Below are 23,398 nucleotides of genomic sequence, written 5' to 3' on the forward strand. Positions count from 1 at the left end.
AAGGAAAGTCGAGCATTTAGCTTAGATGAATGGGGGAAATGAGTGGTGAATATTTCGTGTGCGAGAACAATGAGATGAAGTTATTTATTCAAAAAAAAAAATTAAAAAAAAAAGAAAAAGAAAAGAAAGAAGGGCTGTAAAAAAAAAGAAGAAGAAGAAAGAAAGGCTGCAAATGAAAATGATCAAAAGAAAGAAGAAAAAAAGGTGCTCATCCATATCGGTATCAATTGCACATCATCATGGGATCTGGAATATAGGGAGAAATGTGTTAATTTGTTTGAATCGTGTTCTAGTAGTCTAAATGCTCTGCTTTTCTTATGGTTGTCTTGTGCTTATATGAACCTGAATTTTTCCACCTCTTTTTGTCCAAGCTACATTACATTCAGAAAAAAGTCCTTCAGATTCATGTCTTGCAAGTTATTTATAATGGAGATGAGATGTAAAAGCAAGCTTATGGTAGTGCATGCTCATGAAATTGGATTTGAGTGACAAACACATAGCCTAAACACTTGAGAGAGAGCGCATACACATCCCTAGTGAGGATTTACTATGTCAACATGTTAGGCGACGTTTCTTGGAGTAAGAGGGAAGTTCATTTATGCAATTTTATGCTCTCAAATGATTTAGTTGTATACTCATTTGGGTATGTATCGTCTTGTTAATACTAGGGAGCTAGATTTTTCTTTGATATCTTACTCGAGGACGAGCAATGTTTAAGTGTGGGGGAATTTGATAAGAGAGGATTTGTCCATGAAATGGGTAAAATTTAGACTCGGTTTTATGTTGTTTTCATGGTATCTGATGCTTGGATGACGATTTATAGGAAAATTGTCCAAGAAAAGAATTGAAGGCAATTTGATGCATGTTCGGGATGAATTGGAGACCATTGAAGTATCTAGATGGAACTTGCAAGGATACAAGGACTTCTGGTTAGTGGTGCACCACGTGCACAACCGATCCGAGAGGGAGTTTAGAATCAATTCTCGATTTATTTGCAAATCTTAGAATTCCCTTTCAGTTACAATGGGAGTTTTTTAGGAAATCTTTAAGATATGTTCATTATTTGTTTCCTATTTTTGAGGGAGATATAAAAACCTATGGATCATTTAGGTTTAGGGTTTTTTTTTGCTGGAAGTTTAGTTTTCTGTGGAGAGAAACTGGGAGAGGAGGCTGGCGGCTGCGGAGTGTTCCTCCAACGATCATCAGTTTTCATGGATCCCTGCATAGCCATGCGTGGCTAATTTGTTTCGTTTGACTTGAGAACGGAAACCTCACGGTTTGGTTGTGAGGAGCAGGTTTTAATATTTCGATTTCAGCACTTATTTATTCTTGGATGTCATCATTACAAGTATTCTGTCATGGTTGTGAATAGGATATTTGTAAATTAGCTTATCGACGACTACTACGGTGTTTGTAGAAATCGATTCGAAGCAAGACTAATTAGGAACAAACGGTAGTTGCTGCCCTAATTGGTTAGAGAATGATAGGACGAGTCAATTAATTGATGAATCAATTAATCGCTCAGGTTAAGGCATCCTTGCGCTTAAAGCTGTCGCTTAGTTAATTAGGGAATCGGTTGATACCTTGTTAACTAGTTGATGAACTTACTAGTTAGACGGTGTTTTGACTAGTTAGAATTTAGATGCTAGTTGATTCCTTGCGGTCGCGGGAATCGAATCTTAGCTGCTGAAATTTACATTCTGATGCTTCTATGATCAACCAAACGCTAGGTGGTTTTCGAACTCAAGTCATACGTCTCTCGATTATTGATTACTTACTCTCCCTTGCACTTTTAAATTGTTTTTGCTGCAATTTAGTTTCTTGATTATCAAAATTCCCCTATCGTTACTTTGCTAGCTCATTGGTTTAGAGAATCTTTTAGCCTCCTTTGGGATTTCGACTCGGCTCTCACCCTTTTCTTACTACAAGTTTTGGGGAAACCGATTTTATTTTGGGGGCTTCGACAGGCCTTGCCAGGTCACCTCTCTCTGTTTTCTTTATTGATTATATTAATATTGAGTATATTATAAATAACATAAAACTATACATTTGATCATTTAGATTTGAATACTTTTATATTTTCGTCATTTTTTTTATTGTTTAGAAGCTATATCTTTGATTACTTTTTTATTGCAGCCCGTTTTCTTTTTCTTAATTCATTTTCATCCAATACTTTTGATTATTTTTCTATTTTCATCATTTTATCATATTTTTTACTATAAAAGATTTTAACTTTAGTCCTCAACGTTTTAAAGTTACTTTTTATCCTAAATCTTTTGTTTTGTTCAATTTTTCTTAATATTAAAAATTTTGTTTCTCATAAAATGCCCACACGACATTTTTAAATTTAAGAATATTATTATTTTAATTTCAAAAATAAAACAAAATATGTCAAAATAATAATAAAAAAATCGTGAATCTACTAAAGAGAATGAGCAAAAATGAGCGTTTAGGTCACAAGCAATCTTGATAAGGGTAATGGCGGTTTGTGTTAAGAGAATTAGTATTCAAATTTGAGAGTAAAGAAATCGAAAAATACACTAAAAATAAAGACGATTGTAGTTAGATAGTCAAGAACCACACCTATGATATTTGTAGCAATGCACTATGCAAGGACATGGTAAACCTTGATGCAGGAAATGATATTGTAAGTGTAACCGTGGATGGAGGTATAGGCTTAAGGTGACCTCCCCCAAGGTGGTAATGCTACTTCGTCTCCTACCGGCTACCGCCGCCTCTCTCCCTCTCAATTTGCCATCCTCCATCGCAAAATATATTTTGATAGATTTTGTTTTATTTTTGAATTTCAAATAATAATTTTTTTTTTATAAATTTCAAAATATCGAGAGGGCATTTTTATGAGAATTTACGGGGTAGAAGTATAAGGAAAAAAATGTTTAATATTAAGAAAAAATTAAACCAAAAAAAGAATGAGGATAAAAGAATAACTTTAAAAGTTAAGCATCAAAGTTAAAATCTTCTCTAATAAAAACTTTGATCAAATGATGAAAATAGAAAAGTAATTAAAGGTATTGGATGAAAACGAACCAAAAAAAGGAAAAAGACTAAAACAGATAAAGTATTCAAAAATATAGTATCTAATGATAAAAAAATTAAAAAAATGATTAAAATAGAAAAATATTCAAATTTAGAGGATCAAATGTATAGTTTTGCTTATAAATAACTATTCGTCAAGCTTAAGTGGCCACAAGCAACCAAATCAAAAACTAAACTTCAAAGTGTCGGTTTATTTTATTTTAATAGGAGCTAACAAAAGTCAATGAAACTATACCAAAAGTGACGAAGAAATTAAACAGGGAAGGATGAAGGACCTTGATTAAGAGATGGTGAGATCCTTAAAAAACAAAAAAGACTTAAGAGAGTGAAAGTAAAGAATTTTTATCAAAATTTATATAATTACATGCAAATTTGTTGAAGGCATGGAAATTTTAAAGGGTGACCGCCCCTTCATTGAAGTGCAGAGTAACCTCCCGAAATCGTTTCAGAGTTTTAGATCTATTGCATCCAGCCAATGTCAACGAAAGGAGAATAAAACCGACGCGGCACATTAAATTAAGAACAGAAACGAGTGCGATCTGGCTCAGCAAGGCATATGTCCGGTTTCACGAGACTAGCATTGTTCTGCAAGAGAAATAACGTTGCCCTTTTTTCATCTGAAGTGAAGCGGTTCGTTGGGACCAGACCATCGGTCACTGAATTGCAGCATGACGAAATCTCATTGAATTAGCTTAGTTAACTACACGACACAACACGACACGACAGCTGCCATGCCAAGACAGGTGCATTGCAGCACGATGAAATCTCATTGAATTAGCTTAGTTAACTATGACACGACGCGGCAGCTGTCATGCCAAGACAGGGCATTCAAGCAGTGTGCTTAAAATGTCGAAAATGCCTGCCCAAGGCTGAGGAAGAAATTAAAATGCGAGTGAGGTTGGGGAGGAGATCGGTCGAGCAGAAGGCGATAAATCCCGAAAATGGCGTTGCCAATGCCAGCTGAGGGTACAGTGCGGGCAAAAGTCTCACTTTTTCACCTTTTCTACTGTACGGCTTGGGTGGGTCACATCTTTCTTTTTACTGTTCTTTTACTGCTCTACCGCCGCACCGCTGCTCATTGGTTTGGTTTGGTTTGCTTTGCTTTGCTTTCTGTGGGGATCTTCATCTCCGTCCCTCTCGCAGACGCTCTCTTCCCCCCGCTTCGGCCTTTCCCTCCTTTCGCTGCCCATTTGGGTTGCTCTTTCTTTGGGGCTTGGGCAGGGCTGTGGCGAGTGACCAACAATTGAGCAGGTCGGAAGAGGAGGAGCGGCGGGGAGGAGGTGTTTGTTTGTTTGTTTGGGAAGAGGAAAATGATGTTTCCGAGGCTGATTCAGACCCACGAGGGGCTTATCGGGCAAGATCAAGACCTGCAGGTCGTCGGCGGCGGCGGAGGCCCCAGTCGAGGAGCCGGAGGAGACCCTTGTCTGGTCCTCACCTCCGACCCCAAGCCCCGCCTCCGGTGGACCGCTGACCTCCACGAACGCTTCGTTGACGCCGTCACTCAACTCGGAGGAGCCAGCAGTCAGTCCCCTCTTCTCTGCTTTCCTTTGGCTCTCCTATGATTTCCATTTCAATTTGCTCATGTCGGCTTGTTGAATGTATGCATTATGTGGAAGGATACCTCATTTGGTTTGGTTTCTTTGTGGGTGACAGAAAAATCGGTTCTTTACATTGTGTTTTTGTCGATTGGAGCTCAGCTGATACAGTTGAACTTCTGCTGCTGTTATTTTCATTAACCTTCCAATTGGGTCTTATTCTAGCGGAACCCTCACCATCATCCCTTGCCCATAAAAATTTAATTTTGGAGGAATGTTAGGAAGAGTGAGTGAAGGAAACTTTCGCCAACGTTATTCTTGGAGTGAATGGCGGTTGAGTGAGAATTTGATAGCAAATGTAGGCATTTCATCACGGGAAATAGTGGGAGGGAGTGTTGTAGGTGCTCCAGATTAGTTGTTTGTGGAGTGCTAAACTGTTGGAGAATTTAGATCTTTGGTATCCTCTGAAAAGGTAGAGTGGTAAAGCAAGGAGCCTAGGTAGATTTCTCTTCTTCAAGAATGGTTATAAATTGGAGTGGAATGGGTACTCTTTTGACCTGTGTAATGAACTGGACTGAATGGAAGGGTGGAGATGGGTAGCAGAGAACGGTGAAGAGAGGAAGAGAAGAAGAATCCTAGCAAGAATGTAGAGAGAGAGAGAGAGAGAGAAAGCAATAGAGAGATGAGGCAATTTTCTGTATTTTCATAGCATGATCATAGCGTTCTACATCAGCAGCTTTTTACATTGGATCTGATGAGCACTCATGCCCACATTCCCCAATGTAACTAACAAAGTCAAGACAAATTAAAATATACCCCCATATGTTTCTACTTTTCTACACTCACCCCCATCTCCATTTTATTACAGTTTGACCCTTTTAACTTCTAATCCATGACATTCCCCTCCCCTTCAAGACCCTTGTCCACAAGCCTGAACTGAGGGAAACACAATCTCAACTCATCTGCATATTCCCAAGTGGCATCATTTGAAGAGGTGTTAGACCAATGCACGAGCAACTGTGCTGTAGCCTTATTACCTCTTTTCACCATTCTACGTTCCAGTATGGCCAGGGGTTGCAAAGGCCTGCATTCCGAAGTGTCATAGGGTATAGGCAGCTCTGAAGAACAGGTAGCTGTGCCTATAGCCTTCTTAAGTCGAGACACATGGAACACTGGATGCACTTGATCTGAACTTGGTAATTTGAGTTTGTAGGCCACCTTCCCAATTCTGTCCATAATTTGATAAGGGCCATAGTACTTAGGAGACAGCTTCTCAGAGCCTCTAGCAGTGACTGATCCTTGCCTATAAGGCTGCAACTTGAGAAAAACCATATCCCCAATAGAGAACTTCCTGTCTGATCTCTTTTTGTCTGCTTGTAACTTCATCATCTTCCGAGCTCTCTGAAGATGATGTTTGAGGGCCCGAATCATGCCTTCTCTATCCCTCATATGTGTATCCACTGCTGCAACTGCAGAATCATGAGGAAAGTATGGCATGCAGGGGAGGCTGAAACCCATACAAGCCTTCCAATGGAGTCAATCCAGTGGAACTATGGTATGTGGTGTTATACCACCATTCTACCATGGAGAGCCATTTGGCCCAAGAAGCAGGTCTGTCCCCAGTCAGGTAAGTCTCTAAACACTTGTTGACTATCTCTGACTATCCATCTGTCTAAGGATGATAGGCAGAAGAAGCCAAGAGAGCCAGTCCTTGCAACTTGAACAGATCCTGCCAGAAGTTACTTAGGAATATAGGGTCCCTATCACTCACAATTGATTCGGGCATGCATTGCAATTTAAATACATTATATGAGAAGGCCTGAGCCACAGTGGCAGCTGAATGAAAATGGACTATGGCTTGGCTGAACGATCCTTGCCTCCATCATCTCTGCTGTCATCTTCTCAATGATGTCTTTCTGCAGGGTAGGGTACCTGTAGGGTCTGATGTTGACAGGTTGTGATGCCTTCTTCAAGGGAATTCTGTGGTTTTGAGCCCTTTTGGGAGGCAGGTCCTTCGGTTCCTCGAAAATGTCCTCAAATCCCTTGAGTAATGCTGCTAGCTCTGGATCCATGCTCTTCCCCTCACTGCTATTAACATGTACTTTACTTTAGTCAGCCAACTGCAGGCTGCACAATTGGATCATAGCTAACTGGTCCTTCTTCGGCAGTAATTTTTCCATTTGCTCCCCATCAATACTCTTTAATTCTTCAGCATCACCCCCCTTTAACAGACTATCCTTGCCTTTTAACTTAATTCTCATCTGTAACTCCTTGAAGTTTCATAGAATGTCCCCTAAGGTGGATAGCCACTGCACTCCTAATACCATTTCATAGCTGTCCAATGCCAACAACAGCATGTCAGCTGTGTACTCATTCCCCTGCATCTTCCACTTATTGCACATTTTATTTTCAATAAAAGAGGTTCTAAAAGACTTATTAAATATATTAAGATGGAGTGATGAATTTTACAATTTAAGGGTCCGAAGAATGTTGTAGTTTCAACCTTAACAATGCCACCAGTCTCTTTTCTATTTGAACTCTCCTTCAAATGGTTTCTATTTGCTTCTTTCCCCTTCTTTGGCCAACTCCTAGTTAGTTGATAGCTTTCTTGCACCACAGATGCTAGATCTCTCTCAACCAACAAAAGCGAACTTCATGACTTCGAAAGTTCACTGCAAGATTGTTGAACTTGATGTAACTTTAAAGCAAGTATGCTTTAAATTGCGCACTACAAAAAATGTCCATCTTATGGTTATGGAAGGTCAAGTTTGTTGCTATTTCATATTTCAGCCTCCTCCTTTCTTGCTACTCTGATATGCATCACAAAATAGGCTTAATACACTCAGTAAGTTAGGCATCTAATCTTTCATTTTCCCAATGTAGAAATATAAATGATATCAATGATTATGCTCCTTGTATAATGAGAAGTTGTGGAAAATCATGTTTTTGAGGTACCTAATGTATGAAGTGATTTGGCTAAGCAAACAATCAATCAATTTGCATATAGATGATTCTAGATAACTTGTGGCATCACATATTCTGTAGTCACCTCCTTGCTTTACTGTCCCTGATTGACTATAGGAAGCCTTCTTTGAGTTTCAAGTCCTTGTATTTAGTTGCCACACCTGTCAAAGAAGCAAAAACTTTCTTGAAGCTATGAGGGTTTTGCTAGTTGCAACATTTTAATTAGTCACTTGATGCTAAAGGTTGTTTAGACTGTAGAAGTGATGATCCCAAGATTGAGACCCACCAAAGGATCTAGATTGTGTCAGAAACCATTGATGACTTAGGATGAGGCCAGGAGCCTGATTTGGTTCGTAGTGTCTGTCTCTAAGATCAGGATCATTTGAACATATTCTGCAATTTTTGTGGGCTTTTTTTTTTTTTGGCCTGCTGAAGCCCATAAAGACCAGTCTTAACACTGAAGTTGGTTCTGCATGTCCAGCTTGAGACAAAGCTCAACAGTTGTCTTCATAGCCTTCATTTATGTCGACTTGTTAGTCAAAGCTCAAAACTTGTTATATCTGAACTTGATCTATGAGTTGAATGACCACCAGCACTCAAAGATGTAGAACAAACTGATGATAGTATTAATTTCTGTCTCTTTCTGCGTGCTCCTTAATGTTTGTCTTGTTTATGCTTCATGCTGATACTATGCCCTATTTCTAAGATTTCTTAACGGATGGCGCAAGTTTTGCCCCCCTGCTTGAACTCATTATCTGATTTTGGTGAAGAAAAGCTGTGGCCTGTTTTCATGTGTTCATGGATGATTGAATTTTGATAATTAATTTATATGTTTAGCTATTGTAAATGTTGTCTTATGATTCGATTGTGATCTAACAAGGATAGCTATTCAAATCCAGATATTGGCAGGCTCGCTTGGATTGTAATTTGTAAATTTTAGATTTCTTTGAATTTGATAATGCTTAGTGAATGCATTTCCTGATGGAGTCAATCATTAGTATCTTGCATACCCCAATTAATCACATTCTCGACTTATGAGTTTCCGTCTTTCTTATTGTTCCTCTCCGCATTTCCCTCTCCACATCTGCCGTAATGAATTTGCTGATATTTCTGCAGAAGCCACTCCAAAAGCTATCATGCGGACAATGAATGTGAAAGGCCTCACTCTCTTTCATTTAAAGAGTCACCTCCAGGTCTCATTTTCGTTGGAATTTCTCCTCTGTTATTCAGCTATTGAAGATTAGGTGAAGTTATGAACTTTCCTATAATGCTTTTTTTTCCCCCAATTGCAGAAGTACAGATTAGGCAAGCAATCAGGAAAAGACATGGGTGACTCACCAAAAGATGGTACATGATCATCATATGATTATAATTGGATCGGCTTTTTTGAGAAATTTAGTTGTTGACATCAATTATTAAATTCCATACCTTGTACCTTTTGTTTTTGCCATTTGTTGGAAGGAATGTCAGGTTCTTACCTTCTAGATAACCCTGGGAGTGGTAATTCTTCTCCAAGCTTACCTTCCTCTGATGTCAATGAGTAAGAACTAATCTTTCTTTTTCTTTCTCGTATCCCTTCGTCTCTTTATTTTCTTGTGCTCGTGATTTGCTTTTGCATTATCAGCAAAAACTTTATGGGAGTGTACTGTATAGGGGTTATGAAGTCAAAGAGGCATTGAGGGCACAAATGGAAATGCAGAGTAAATTGCATCTTCAAGTCGAGGTAATTTTTCTCTGATTTTTCTGTTTCCCTTCCCTCTTGTTTGGATCATCGAAGTAATTCTTGTGTCACCAGGTGCCTACAATTGCCCTGGGTTGGCAGTGACTTGATTTTTTCTTTGATCAAAGAGTCATTCTGTTTCTGGTTAATTCTCGGAGTTATTGCGATTATTTTGCCCAATGACTAGTTTAGCAATTGAGTTAAGACAAACTATCTGTTCCTCCTTGAACTTGTCCAGTAGGATTCTTTCAATAGGTTTTAAGAGCAAGCAACAAAAATAATTCATTAAGAAAACCCAAGTTTAATTTAAATGGATCGGTTTTAGGCAGTTAGTTGCTGACTCGGTTCATCTGCATATCTGGTTTTTTGTGGGAACTAGTCCAACTTAGGAGACTGGTCCTGCCCGGCTTTGATACCCAATCTCATTATTGTTTCCGCAGGTTGAGAAGCACCTGCAGATACGTGTGGATGCGGAGAGAAGTTACATGGTGATGCTTGAGAGGGCCTGCAAGATGCTGGCTGAACAATTCATCGGGGCTCCACTCCCAGACACATCATCAGATGGCCAGAAATCATTGCAGATATTATATGAGACGAAGCCTCCTGCAAGAGGCAATGATGCGCTTGGGTTCTACCCTCATGTGGTGGGCCCTGCTCATGGGACAGAGGAAGATGTCCCACCGAGCCTGCATTCTCAGAGGGCCGACTGCTCCACCGAGAGCTGTCTTACCTCCCAGGAGAGTCCTGGTGGTTTGGCTTTCGAGGACTCCCCAATCGGTGGGAAGAAGAGGATGATGGGTATGGAGCCAAGTGGTGGTGTGCCCTTGATTTGGGGGGAATCTAAGCTAAGGGCAGGGGAGATCGGTGTACCTCCAGTGCACCCGCATGGGATCACGGGATATGGTATGTAATAAAGAGGCTCAGGGAGTTCCATTTGTTATCACGGGCTATGCAGGTACGTAGGAGGCTTAGCGAGTTGGGAATATGTTTTCTTTGAGATCCAGTGGTTTCTAATATGTTCAATTGTAAAATATGTCCCTTAGTTTCCTTTGTTTTTGCCCAGTCTGTTAAAGCATATCTTAGGGAGGATGATGGAAACAAAGAAAAAACTCATGTAAATTTTTCCGACCGACCGATGAAATGTCCACTTAATTGGATTCTGATTGAAATATTTGGTTTGAAAACAGAGTTAAATTCAACTTTTAACTCTATTTATTATTCTTTTAATTCAACTAGACGCTTATGTGGCATCTAGTGGACAAACGGCTCTGATTAACGTGACACTTGCTCAAGAGCGACGTCGTTTGTTCTCATTCAAAAATTGATCGTTTATAGAAAAAAAGGTTACCTGCCCAAAACGACGCTGTCCTCGCCCTATTCTCCTCCCCCAACCGAACAACGTCGTCGTTCTTCTCCCCCGCCCCCATCGAACAATGTCGTCGCCATCATCTCCTTGCTATCTCATCTGCAATCAAAATTAGGGCAAGAAATCAAAATTATGGATTTCTCGCCCCTGTTCTTAACGATTGTGGGTTGGAGAGGCTTTGATAGGGCACTGTCGTTTACTCACTTGTACTAAAATCGACAAGGTCAAACGGCAGTTTGGTTTGTCTGCTTCGAGGTTAGTCGACTTTCACTCGATTTGACTTGATTAGAGCTCGCTTTCTGGTTGCTCAGTTTCTCTGTCAATCGGTGGGAACTTTGCTCTCCGATTGTGAAGTGTTTCTGTCCTTTTCACTTCTTGAAAAAATAAAGAAACCCAAAAGAAAGAAGAGAAATTGGGCCATCTTTGTTGAGAGAGGCTTTGGAGAAATCCCTAATTTTGATTTCTTGCCCTAATTTGATTGCAAATGGAGGAGGGAGGGGATGATGGTGATGACATTGTTCGGTGGGGGCGGGGGAGAGGAACGACATCGTCGTTCGGTTAGGGGAGGGGAGTGGAGTGAGGACAGCGTCGTTTTGGGCATGTAACTTTTTTTTTTCTATAAACGGTCGGGTTTTTAATGAGAACAAACGACGTCGCTCTTGAGCAAGTGTCACGTTAATAGGAGCTGTTTGTCCACTAGATGCCACATAAGCGTTCATGTCATTTTCCGTAACGGCACTAACAGAATTTTGAAGGTGGTAGCAAAACATTATGGATTCTGATCTTTGAATGATCGTTTTGTTTGAAAAATTCTTTCAAGTAGTAATTTGTTAGTTTTAAAATCTTTCAATGACCAATTTGCTAGTTTTCTCGAGGATGATGGAAACAAAGAAAAAACTCATGTAAATTTTTCCGACCGACCGATGAAATGTCCACTTAATTGGATTCTGATTGAAATATTTGGTTTGAAAACAGAGTTAAATTCACCATTAACTCTATTTTATTATTCTTTTAATTCAACAACATAATCATTATTTTTTTATTTTTTTTTTATTTTTTAATTTAATAATAATTTTTCTCATATATTTTTTATTAACAGTTAATTTTTTTAAAATTAAATTCTTTTAATTATTTATTATTTATTATTTTTTCCTTAATTCAATGGTACACTCATTATTTTTTTTTGCTTTTTCTTTAATTTTAATAATAAATTTTTTCAATTATTTTTGTATTCATCTCGTGAAATCAAATTAAATTAAACTCTATTCCGTTACCAAACGCAACATATAATTTTTTCAATGCCATCAGTGTCTCTTCCTTCTAGCTAGACCATTTAGCAGTCCTCAAGGGGAGGGGAGTTGAGTATGGCTTCATTCGGATGCCATGTCGCCTAAACCTACAAACAGAAATAGTAGCGACGGGGGCGACCTTGTTCTTGAGTTGGATTTCAAGCCTCCCCTTGACGTCAGCCCTCTCGCATCCTGCTACACTCTTTTAATTGTGATTAGGCCTGCCGGCCTCTTTCGAAAAATGGGCGTAAACAAGTGCAAATTTTGCAGCAAAAAAAAAAAAAAATGAAGGAATTCATAAGGTGGCCGGCGGCTGGCACATGGTCGACTGCTTTGTCCGAAAATTGAAGTGACGGCAGAGTGCATGACCCGCAGCTATTATATGAGGGCGACTTTTCTAAATCAAATAAATAAATTTGTTTGGCTCTAAACCAGGAAAAAAAGATATATAACAATTAAAAAAATATTATGCCGGGGGAGTTTTATCAGTTAATAGATTGAATCGGCTCAAAAGAATTAATCGAGATCCATTGAGTTTTTAAGTACTAGTCCTAAAAATCTATTTTGGCCTCGCTTTGTGTTGAGAGAGAGAAAAACTATTGGTTGCCGAATCGTTCCATAAGGGAAAATTCAAGAATTCTTTTGCGGGATTCGTCCCATACAGGCAAGGGAAAATTGAAGAATTTTTGTATGGGATTTAGATTTCATTGTCTATCAACTCGAGCACTGTGAAATGCTTATGATAAGAACGACCTCTATATGAGAGGTTAATAATCACTTCGTTCTGTCTTTGATATTCGAGAAAATATTAATTGATTGAATAAGTAATAATCAATTACAATTCTTATAAGTGGAAATCCGTGAATGCATCATCAGATCAAATTTTCACTTTTAAATATATTAAAATTATGCGGTTAAGTGACAAGTGACTGAGCAATCTGATATTGAGAAGAAATTCCCATCCGTCCTCCAATGAGATCGTCCATCCTGCCTTGCACGGACCCTTTTCCTTGTTTGGTCCCCCACAAAAGAAAAGGAAGAAAAAAAAGAAAAGCAAAAGAAACGTGATGATATGTATTACCTAAAAAAAACAAAAAGAAGAAAAAACGTGAGAATATTGTAATGTAACACCACGAGCCAAGATTTTTATTTTTATCTATATATATATATATTTTTTTTTTTGGGAGCCAAGAGCCTAGATTGAAAACGATCATGACAGCCCAAAAAGCTCCATATTCATGAGAGGCTGTCCCCTCCCCACCACCAAACCCCTTAAATGTGGCCTCTATGCTATGCCATGGCCAACTGATCCTCTTCTATCTGAAAACCAACACCCCTTTCTTCCACTCCAACCACATTGCCTTTGCTTCCTTTCCCAGAGGCAGAGCGAGTAGTAGTAGTTCTTGATTAGAGCAGAGCACCCATGATGATAAGCCATTGCACAAGTAGTACCCCGACACCACCCACCTTGTTTCTTGCTCCTCCTTCGAGCCGCCAGAGAACTCCGCAGCTTCTCGGGGCCAGCAGGCAGAGCTTCTTCTCAACTGGGGCTCTGTCTCTTAGGTTTCCTCAGAAGAAATGGGGGCAGATTCTGAGGCATTCTATGTTCCTGAGCACGAGGCCCGCAGTGAAGGATGGAGCTCTGAGTGTGGACGGCAAGGATGTGCTGACCGGCGTACCGGACAACATCGTCGTGACTCCGCTGACTGGTTCATCGGCTTTTGTCGGGGCCACCTCCACCATTATGGGTTCCAGACACGTGTTCAAGCTTGGGCTCATTCAGTAAGAAAGCTCGACCCAACTCTGTTTCTTTCTGTCTCATTGCCATGAAGATGATTATGATTGCAGTTTATGTGACAATTGGGTTATGTTAATGCGGGTTGGAGCTTTTCGTGCTTCTTGCTGGAATTCAGTCTCATAACTGTCATATTTAGACTGTCATACATTCATTCGTATATCTTGTAAGATCAGTGTGATGGTGGAATTGTAGTAGGAGATACAATTATGGTTCGCATTGTCATTGGTTTTTTCCTTTCGGAGGCGATGCCAAAGTGTCTCGATTGCCATTGCATGAATGAAACAATATATTTAAGAACTCCCACGTTACTTGAATATGTTCACGACCCGTGAGGTTAGCATCTGGGAGTATAGCTATGCGAATTCCTACCATTTCCTCATGTCATCGCTACCTTTCTAGTAGATGCCTAATTCGATTTCCGAAAGAAAATAACAGAATTCTTGGTTTTGTCTGCGAGCAACGCAGAGATGTGAGGTTGTTGTGCCTCTATAGATTCAAAATATGGTGGATGATGCCGCGAGTCGGGGACTCAGGAAGGGACATTCCCGTCGAGACTCAAATGTTACTTCTGGAAGTAAAGGAACATGAACCATTAGATGAGCCCATTTATGTTCTTTTGCTGCCCTTGTTAGATGGAGATTTCAGGAGCAGCTTGCAGGGAAACTCTGCAGACGAGCTGGAACTTTGCATTGAGAGCGGTAATATATCATTACAACTTTCATGCCATCCATCGTTTCTCTAACTCATAACGTACCCACATACTAAATCCTTTCAAAGTGAGAAAAGTGATCAGCACTTTCTCTTATTATATTTTCCGCTTTCCACATATCCCTTGTTCAGTCTAACTATGTGGACTGTTTTGAATTTCTATAGGTGATCCTGCTACTGTCACAAAAGCGTCCCAGAAAGCAGTTCTCGTAAATTACGGAGACAATCCTTTTGATCTGATGAAGGAATCAATGAAGTAGGTTGGCGCTTTGAGCAAGGTTTTTTGCTTAAGGCTGTAATTTGAAACCTGGCTAGGCTGCTAATCTCTTGTGGATATCTGGTTTGATTGATTGTCATTCCCTCCGAGTAATTGAAATTTCTCTTACGAGCTTCAGTTGGAATACAGACTCGTGGAGAAACAGATGGGGACATTTTCACTTCGAGAAACAAAACAGGCAAGGGAGCCTAAATTTTTGTGGGGACTATGACACCTACCATTTTTTATATCAAGAGAAGTGAAAGAGTTTGTAGTTGTGATGTTTTATCATTGATGGCTTTCTGATGCAGATGCCTGGAATCCTAGATTGTTTTGGTTGGTGCACTTGGGATGCGTTCTACCATGATGTCAATCCCGAAGGAATTACAGATGGGCTTAAAAGGTGTTCTCTCAGATTGCTATGAATGTCTTCTGCCTTGTTTACACTGCAAATGAAACAAAAGCTAAGTGATGTTCTCCACAATATAAGAGGATCAATCTCCAGCTTTTGCTAGCTGAGTATACTATGAACATACATAAATAGGTGCATTAGTTAAAAGCTTGTTTCGTATATGTTTTCTGTATGCCAGTAATTATGTGGAACATATTGGCGTAATGAATGATCAGTTTGAGATTAGCTTAAGAGTTGAGCACTTCGAGATTCTTGTCGTAAGTACATTTTAAATTTCTTTCTTAGGACTAGTATAAAAGCATATATATAACTCTATGGTTGCTCTGAATTGTTCCTGGGCCCATTTAGATCTTATCTTCATCACTGTACACCTCTCTTAAAACCTGCACCCTTCACACATATTTTATTTTTTGTTTTTTAATTTTTTCTGTTAGTATTATTAAGTTTAGATAATGAGGATTTACAACTTTTCTTCACGAAAAGAAGCTTGTAAAAGTTTATTTCCTTGCTCACAGTCTATCGGAGGGAGGCACACCAGCAAAATTTTTAATTATAGATGACGGTTGGCAAGATACAAGTAATGAGTTCCAGAAAGAGGGAGAACCATTTGTTGAAGGATCGCAGTAAGTACATTTTTAGGCCAAGTTGTGAAGTGGAAGTGAAATTTTAATGATTTAATTACTTTACAGCAATTTTGTTCCATCATGTTCACATCCCTTCATACCAAACTCAACAGTGTCATTTCCATCTACTAAATGTGGATCAACTCAATGCGTTCTCCTAACTGCAGGTTCGGAGGCAGATTGCTCAGCATTAAGGAAAACCATAAGTTCAGGAGACAAGAAATTGGAGCTCCAAGCTCCGAACCGACAGATCTAAAGGAATTTGTTTCACATTATAAGGCAACTTTTGGGCTCAAGTATGAAAGGGAAAACCTTTCACTAGTGTACTTCTATATTTCAGTGTGACATCCTACTCTTGTGTTGTCTCTGTTCTCATTGCAATAAAAATTTCTATAGTTGCATACCAATTAAATAACAAATCCATGACCACATCTTCATCTGTTGACTTCTTAGAAATAATTCTTCAAGAATTACACATTCCTAGCTTTAGAACTTCTATTTAAAAACTATCTTCATTAAATTTCAGGTATGTCTATGTGTGGCATGCATTGTTGGGTTACTGGGGAGGCCTTGTTCCTGGAGTTTCTGGGACAGAAAAATACAGCCCTGTAATGAGATACCCGGTTCAATCACCGGGAAATTTAGCTAACACTAGGGATATAGCAATGGACTGTATGGAGAAGTATGGGATTGGAACACTGGATCCAGCTGCAGCCTCTCAGTTCTATGATGATCTTCACAGCTATTTGGTTTCTCAGAATGTAGACGGGGTCAAGGTGGATGTGCAGAACATACTGGAGACTATTGGGACCGATTTGGGGGGCAGAGTTTCGCTCACAAAACAGTTCCAGGAGGCTCTCGAGAAGTCCATTGCAGCCAATTTTCAGGATAACAGCATAATTTGCTGCATGGGTCAGAGCACAGACTCCATTTACCAGTACTGTACTTAAACACTCACATTTCTTTCCAGCATTTTTTTTCTTTTTTCCTTTTTGGATTATCCTCGACCTTCTTGGGTGTTTATTTAGAACAGGAACACAGAAATGGTGTTGTTTGTGAAACTATTCTACTGTTTTCTGGGAAATGATAAAGTTTCTGAAATGGTTTTCTGGAGTACTATTCAGTTGCTTTTGTTGAGTTGTGTTTCTGATATTCTTAAAAGTGAAAATATGATCTTCTGATTTATCGTACACTGCTAAAGAGCTTCTGTTTTAAGCATGCATGATGAAATGCTTTTTCTTGGCTAAATCTGGTGCACATTCAACTGTGAAGCATGAAATAAATTAAGTGGAAAAGCTTACTGATTTTACTGCATAGGGATATGTAACTACATACTTCAAAGTTTTACTTGTTTGAGAAATCCGTTCTGGACCCTTTAGAAAATTCTGCCGTCCATTCTGATTGGCTTTGCCTTGGTTGTCTCAGTTGCAAACAGAGCGCGATCACACGAGCTTCTGATGACTATTACCCCAACAACCCAACAACACAGACTCTGCACATAGTTTCTGTAGCATATAACAGCATGTTCCTTGGGGAAGTTGTTGTCCCTGACTGGGACATGTTCTACGTGAGTTATCTTAATCCCCTTTGTCTTCTATCTTTCTAATGCTTTGGGCACTGTCATGTGATTTTGCTAATTCCATAAACGAATTCCAGAGCCTCCATGATGCAGCTGAGTACCATGCTGCTGCTCGTGCAGTTGGAGGATGTGGAGTCTATGTGAGGTTAGAATAATTATTCTTATGTTCTTTTAAGAAATCATTTTGAAAGCTCCAGCTTCTGTGGGAGGTGATATTTGTCGCAAAACACTTGCCATCACACAAGCACTAGAAAATATGAAGGATAGCACAAGCATGTTGTTATCGAATCCATGTATAGAGCCCAGGTTCTAAATGATCGGTTTTCCTTGAAGCGGAGAGTAGTTATATAGCGGGGAGTAGCCACATTTTAATAGGAGTAAACCTAACCAGATTTTTGCAATTTTTTTGAATTAATTTGTGCTCATAATTCGATTGGTCATAGCCTGATTAACTGTGTAGTTATTTGTATAACATTATTACAGTGATAAACCTGGGCACCATGATTTTGAGATACTCAAGAGGCTTGTACTTTCTGATGGGTCAGTACTGAGAGCAAAGTACCCCGGAAGACCTTCACGGGATTGCCTCTTCAATGACCCAGTCATGGATAGAATGAGGTGATACTATCTATGTATTCTACATACTTCTTCTTCTGTGAGAAATGTTGAGATGTCTTGTGGCATTACTGACAAAAGCCTTTTGATTCTTTCATGCGCAGTCTTCTGAAGATCTGGAACTTAAACAACTGCACAGGAGTTCTTGGTTTGTTTAACTGCCAAGGAGCGGGAAGCTGGCCTGGGATGGAAATTGCAGTTAAGGAAAATGAAGACATCTCCGAGATATCTGGAAAGGTATCTTTGACTGATATAGAGTACTTTGAAGAGGTCGCTGGGGACTCATGGAATGGGGATGCTGCAGTTTATTCCTTCAAAGCAGGTCTCTCAAATACTAACTAGGAATATATTGCTTGAAAAGACCCATTGCTTGTAAAATTATGATTCATGTATGTCTGCAAACAATTGTAGGTTCTCTAAGCCGACTATTGAAGGAAGAATCGATGAATGTCAGATTGGGAGTTCTTCAGTGTGATGTCCTCACCGTTTCTCCTATTAAGGTTAGCTCTCACTTACTTGAAAGTTGATAACTCGTGGATAGTGGATCTCTTTATTCGTAGCATAGTTTTCCGAACTAAACTAAGCATCGAACTGACAAAGCCATGAGTTGATAGGCGTAACCAGGGGCTCAGTGGATCGATCAAATTTTCTGAAAATAACATAATGTTTAGGACAAAAGAGGTTGGCTAGAACCAGGAATTAGGCATTATACTGAGAAAACTGGCACGAACTTGCCAACTTGTCTGCTGTTTCAGCTTTTTCAATAAAAACTGGAACAGACATCGAGAGGTCTGTCTCCCATAAAAGCAGTCAAGCAGCCTATGCAGTCCGGATTTTCGATAATTGAGTTGAAGATTTAAATTGGTATGGATTTTTCCCAGGTTTATGACGAGAAGGTACGGTTTGCTCCGATTGGATTAACAAACATGTACAATTCGGGTGGTGCTGTCGAGGCAGTTGAATCTTGTAATGAGAAATCTACCTCTAGTTTGGTACTATGCATTAAAGGAAGGGGCTCGGGTACCTTCGGTGCATTTTCTGATATGAGACCCAAGTCTTGCTTCGTAAACTCTGAAGAGGAAAGTTTCAAGTTCAGAACGGAAGAAAACTTGCTGACTGTTACTATTCCTCCAAGGATGACTTCATGGGACCTCTTCATTTCTTACTGATCGGCCTATGTTAATGGCCAAATCTTATACCAACCAATACCCCCACAGATTTTTGTAGTTGTGGCCCATTGATGAAGTCACTGCATGTAGAGCGCGGGATGCTTTCAGCAGTTTCATTGTTCACTTGAAGATATCAGATATTAGAGTATATATAGGGGTTATGCCATTTTTTAGCAGCCTATTTCGGTTTTTGATACCAGAAAGGCTGTAAGTCTTCCTACTATTTTCCCATATTCTAGGAACTGGTTTATACAAGTATTTCAATTCATATGACATCATATCATATATGTAAAGCCGTTGCTTGAACAAAATCTTAGCCATTGATGAATGGGGCCACGCAACTGCAATGAATTCGGTGAAAGATCTATAGAAACTCATGCTTTGAAAATGATACCCTCAGGTTTTCGAAATCAAAGTTCTGATCTTTGCTGACCAGGCGAGGTAAGAATATCTATTCCATATGTCTTGAGGATAGAGAATTTTGTATATCGTAGATATTCTGTGGCTATGCTTTATATTTTCGGTCTGCCGACTCAATATATTCATTGCCATTCTCGATCATTGAGATGTTATGCGCCCCTGGAATTGTTCAGTTGTATTCTTGTGACGGTGAACTTTGTCCAAGCTTGATCTGGGAGTGTCTGCATATATGTTTAGTTTACTTTGTTCAATTAGACCGTGTATAGCCAAAAAAAAAAAATTCATGAAAATATGAATTATATATTGGGAAATTATTATTATTATTGTTATTATTTTTCTTGTCACAAGGGTGATCCATGAGTTTAATGCAATGAAGTAGAAATCCTAATAACTAATAAAGAAATACGGATAGTTTCATTACGAATATCGAACTTCAAAACTATTGTTTACCTGATGAGAGCATGTGCTATCATGTAATATCATTTTCTATGGGAAATTAATTTTTTTAAGAAAATAGGGGAATCAAGTGAATGAAGACAAACAAAGCAGAGACATGAATTAGAACGAGAAACACTCTTTCCTCCTAAATATAAACTTCGAAATGGATCTCCATAACTCTCTAATCACCCGCAGAATGTGGATATGCACTCATCAACAGAGAGATGGGGGAGAGAGAGAGAGAGAGAGAGAGAGAGAGATAAAGAGAGAGATAGAGATAGAGAGAGACAAGGAGACCGAGACATATAAATTGAGCAAATCAATGGAGGAGGATTTCTGTGTTTGTTTGTTCTTGAAGCGTTACATTGACAAAGCAAAGCTCGTTTTGCACAGATATAACTCGCCATTCATCGTAGATACTAGTATCTTCCACATCAGAGACGAGAGCAATTAAGCCCTTGCTTCCACAGGTATGTAACTAGATCAATGATACATATACTGGCACACCCGCATATATATGATCTCTTCAATCGACTTCGTTTTGAGATTCATGCTCCGGATGTGTAAATATTTGGAGCTCTGCTCGTTGCCATTGATTTCACGTTTCTAACATTTTACTGATCATTCAGTACAAGATGGTACACAATGTGTTGATTATATCCTCCCACAAGCCATCAATCGAATGATAGCATAACAATCAAATTCGTGGGAGTCCCCCGCGACCCTGCTAGGGCTGCTCTAGCTGGATTGGATTGGCTTGATCAGATGTCCATTGCCATCTCTGATGAGCTCTTAGGTTTTATTGGCCACTTTCTAGCTAGTTGTGTTAGCCTGCAACGGAAAATGACTATGCAGCCAGTGCAAGGCTGCCGATTGCCCGTAGGGACGGAAACTGTCAGAGCCCTTATGCAAGTTATCTTCCCGAAATCAACACTAGCGCAAAAGAAAATTGGTTTCCTTGTTCAGTCTAACATAAGAAAATAAGCACTTTTGTCGGTTGTTCTTAGTTATGAGAATATTTAATAAAGCACTTTTTTTTTATGAATTTGTGAATTAGATAAATACATTAAGTTTTCTAAGTTTTTTAACAAAATTTTAACAATTAAAAGTAAAATATATATATATATATATATATATATATATGAAAGCAGAGACACTTGTAACCCTACCTGGTGGACTTAGAATGCCCAAATTGTTAAATGCAAATTTTCTCGATTTTTTTTCGATTTTTTAATACTTTTAATAAAAAAGTATTCTTCTTTTTATTTTGAAAATTGTATTTTATGATACAGATTCTGATGAAACAAACATGTTTTTCTAATTTTCACATGAGGCTTGTTAGTTACGGAAAGACATAGTAAAGCAGAAGCTTTTTGAATTTTTAAATTAAAAAAAATGTTCGGGTTTCTTGAGTATTTTGGCATTTTTAATAACATAAAAATGATCTTTTAATTTTTTAAAAATACTTTTTGATAAGATTCAGATAATAAAAAAATATTCTTATAATTTCTTGAGGGATACATAAATTGGATCTATCACTATATCTATATCTGTATTTATATATGGGCAACAATGATGGTAACATTGCATAGCAGGGCCACCCCCTGCTATGCAATGTTCGAGTTCTCGTGTTCAACCGCAAACATATCAGGCAAATTGAACAACCAATGCAAGTACTGGTCCCGTCAGCGTAGCACTACTAGAGGTCTAGTGTAGTTTGCAGAAGCTGGAGATGACCCTAGACCCAAGTCAAAGAGCCCACCTAAACATATATCTATACATTTATGACTTCATTATTGTATGAGTTACTAAAATAAAGCGTAACTCGTAACAAATAAAAGAGAAGTTATTATAGCATATTGGCAAGACAAAGGGAGTTTATAAAGAGAGAAATCAATATATATATAATTATTATTGCAAATCAAAATTTTAAATATTTGTGAAATTATTTCTTTAAAGGGAAATTTAAATTAATTGTAAATTTGTGCAACCATAATATATATATATATATATATATATTATTTAAGATTTTTAAGGAATATGATAATTCTATTAAAGCATATGACGACTGTGGCAAAATGGGGAATGGGGAATGGCTACTCGAGGAAGAGTTTTATGTGTACATATATACATTCTAATTTAATCTATTATCTATTTATTATTACTCTTTCAAATGTTTAAAGGTCAATTTGTGGTTTCTCCACATTTATATTCCAAAAATGCCCTTACTTTTGTAATTACAACAACGCCCTTCCCCTTTATCCTCCTATAACTAGATTAAAATGATACATTTGAAACTGCATATCATGGGGATATAAAGGGAACTAATGTTGCTATCAACTATCAAATGACACATAAGCAATTTGTGACGGTTGTTTAGACGGAGGACAAAATTGTCCGATGAAATGAAGATTGTAAGGACCATTTGGTTTCCAAAAATCTTTAAAGGGAAAAAATAATGACAAACTAACATGTTGAGGATCAAATTGATAATTTACTAAAAAGAAACCTCAAGATCCATACAAAATGGCAAAAACTCTATAATCCATAACTTATCATCATCCGCATCATCATCGTCGTCATCATCATCATCTATACATCTATACAATATATAAAAGTACGGATCTCATTTTACCGTTTCTCCATAAATGCCCTTGTCCTCCTTAATATGAGAAAAGGTTAAAAACCATTCTCATTTACAATCTTACGTTTTTCCAAGGAACATGATTATTTCCAAAAGGATGTGATTGCCCCTTCCCCACTAACCTGGCAGCGCGATCCCTGCCCTCGATGAACCTTGTAGCAGGAACCAAGCCTCCCCCAAACAACCCGGCAGTGCGATCCCTCCCCTCGGCTGCAGTGGTTGTCGGGTGGGAGATGGGGATGCTCCATTGGCGGTTGCTGCTGCAATGGCCAGGAGAGGGGTCGTGACTGTAGCGGGAAGGTAAAGGCCAACTCATCATTAGTACGTAGTGTCGGGTTGCTGGGGGGATGGTGGGTTGTGGCTGGGCAGCTGCCTTCGATGAGGTCAGAAATGGGTTGTCGTCAATCACATGTTCAATTTGTAGCTTCAGGTTACCTTCATCGTTTGTTTGGACTGGAAGGAAATGGAAGGAAAAGAAAGAGAGGGGTGCGAAACTTGTATGGAATTTGAAAGGAAAGGGAGGGAGGAAAATTGGTATGGAGATTTTGAAAACTCCGTATAAAATCCCCCCGTTCCTCCCTTTTCTTTCCCTCCATTTCACTCCATCCAAACAAGGGTCAAACTGCAATTTTACATTTTTGTTGTTAATTTCTTTCTTCCTATTTGGAGTTTGATAGACCTGTGTCTGATTAATTATCATCGAATGTGGCATTGCCACGTGGATCCATGATGTAATTCACCCAAATATATACCAAGGGATTAGAAGATATGTTCTCATATTTTATTCGGTGGGGGGATTAATGGA

General features: G+C 38.8%; 2 protein-coding genes across 7 annotated transcripts; both read left to right on the plus strand.

Annotated features, from left to right (window-relative positions):
- The first annotated feature begins 4,106 nt into the window (after nt 1-4,106).
- On the plus strand, nt 4,107-10,462 carry LOC116204835 (protein PHR1-LIKE 3-like). 5 transcript variants are annotated; one of them, XM_031537161.1, is made up of 8 exons: nt 4,440-4,578; nt 6,068-6,219; nt 6,515-6,639; nt 8,673-8,749; nt 8,849-8,903; nt 9,018-9,096; nt 9,210-9,279; nt 9,717-10,462. In XM_031537161.1, exons 3-8 carry the CDS (start codon nt 6,621-6,623, stop codon nt 10,185-10,187), a joined length of 771 nt encoding a protein of 256 aa, XP_031393021.1. In that variant the 5' UTR covers nt 4,440-4,578; nt 6,068-6,219; nt 6,515-6,620; the 3' UTR covers nt 10,188-10,462. The 5 variants fall into 5 exon arrangements, with proteins under 5 accessions (XP_031393019.1, XP_031393018.1, XP_031393021.1 ...); XM_031537160.1 differs by lacking the exon at nt 6,515-6,639; XM_031537159.1 differs by lacking the exons at nt 6,068-6,219; nt 6,515-6,639 and having other exon boundaries at nt 4,107-4,578; nt 9,027-9,096.
- A 2,664-nt stretch (nt 10,463-13,126) lies between these two features.
- LOC116205076 (probable galactinol--sucrose galactosyltransferase 2) lies at nt 13,127-19,484 on the plus strand. 2 transcript variants are annotated; one of them, XM_031537534.1, is made up of 14 exons: nt 13,127-13,713; nt 14,195-14,427; nt 14,603-14,693; nt 14,844-14,892; nt 15,005-15,096; nt 15,621-15,728; nt 15,896-16,069; nt 16,255-16,665; nt 17,154-17,295; nt 17,385-17,452; nt 17,791-17,925; nt 18,027-18,244; nt 18,334-18,422; nt 18,804-19,484. In XM_031537534.1, exons 1-14 carry the CDS (start codon nt 13,355-13,357, stop codon nt 19,089-19,091), a joined length of 2,457 nt encoding a protein of 818 aa, XP_031393394.1. In that variant the 5' UTR covers nt 13,127-13,354; the 3' UTR covers nt 19,092-19,484. The 2 variants fall into 2 exon arrangements, with proteins under 2 accessions (XP_031393394.1, XP_031393395.1); XM_031537535.1 differs by having other exon boundaries at nt 13,128-13,713; nt 15,896-16,024.
- Nucleotides 19,485-23,398: the final 3,914 nt, after the last annotated feature.

Source organism: Punica granatum, chromosome 4 (genome assembly GCF_007655135.1).
Source record: "Punica granatum isolate Tunisia-2019 chromosome 4, ASM765513v2, whole genome shotgun sequence".
Lineage (NCBI taxonomy): Eukaryota > Viridiplantae > Streptophyta > Magnoliopsida > Myrtales > Lythraceae > Punica > Punica granatum.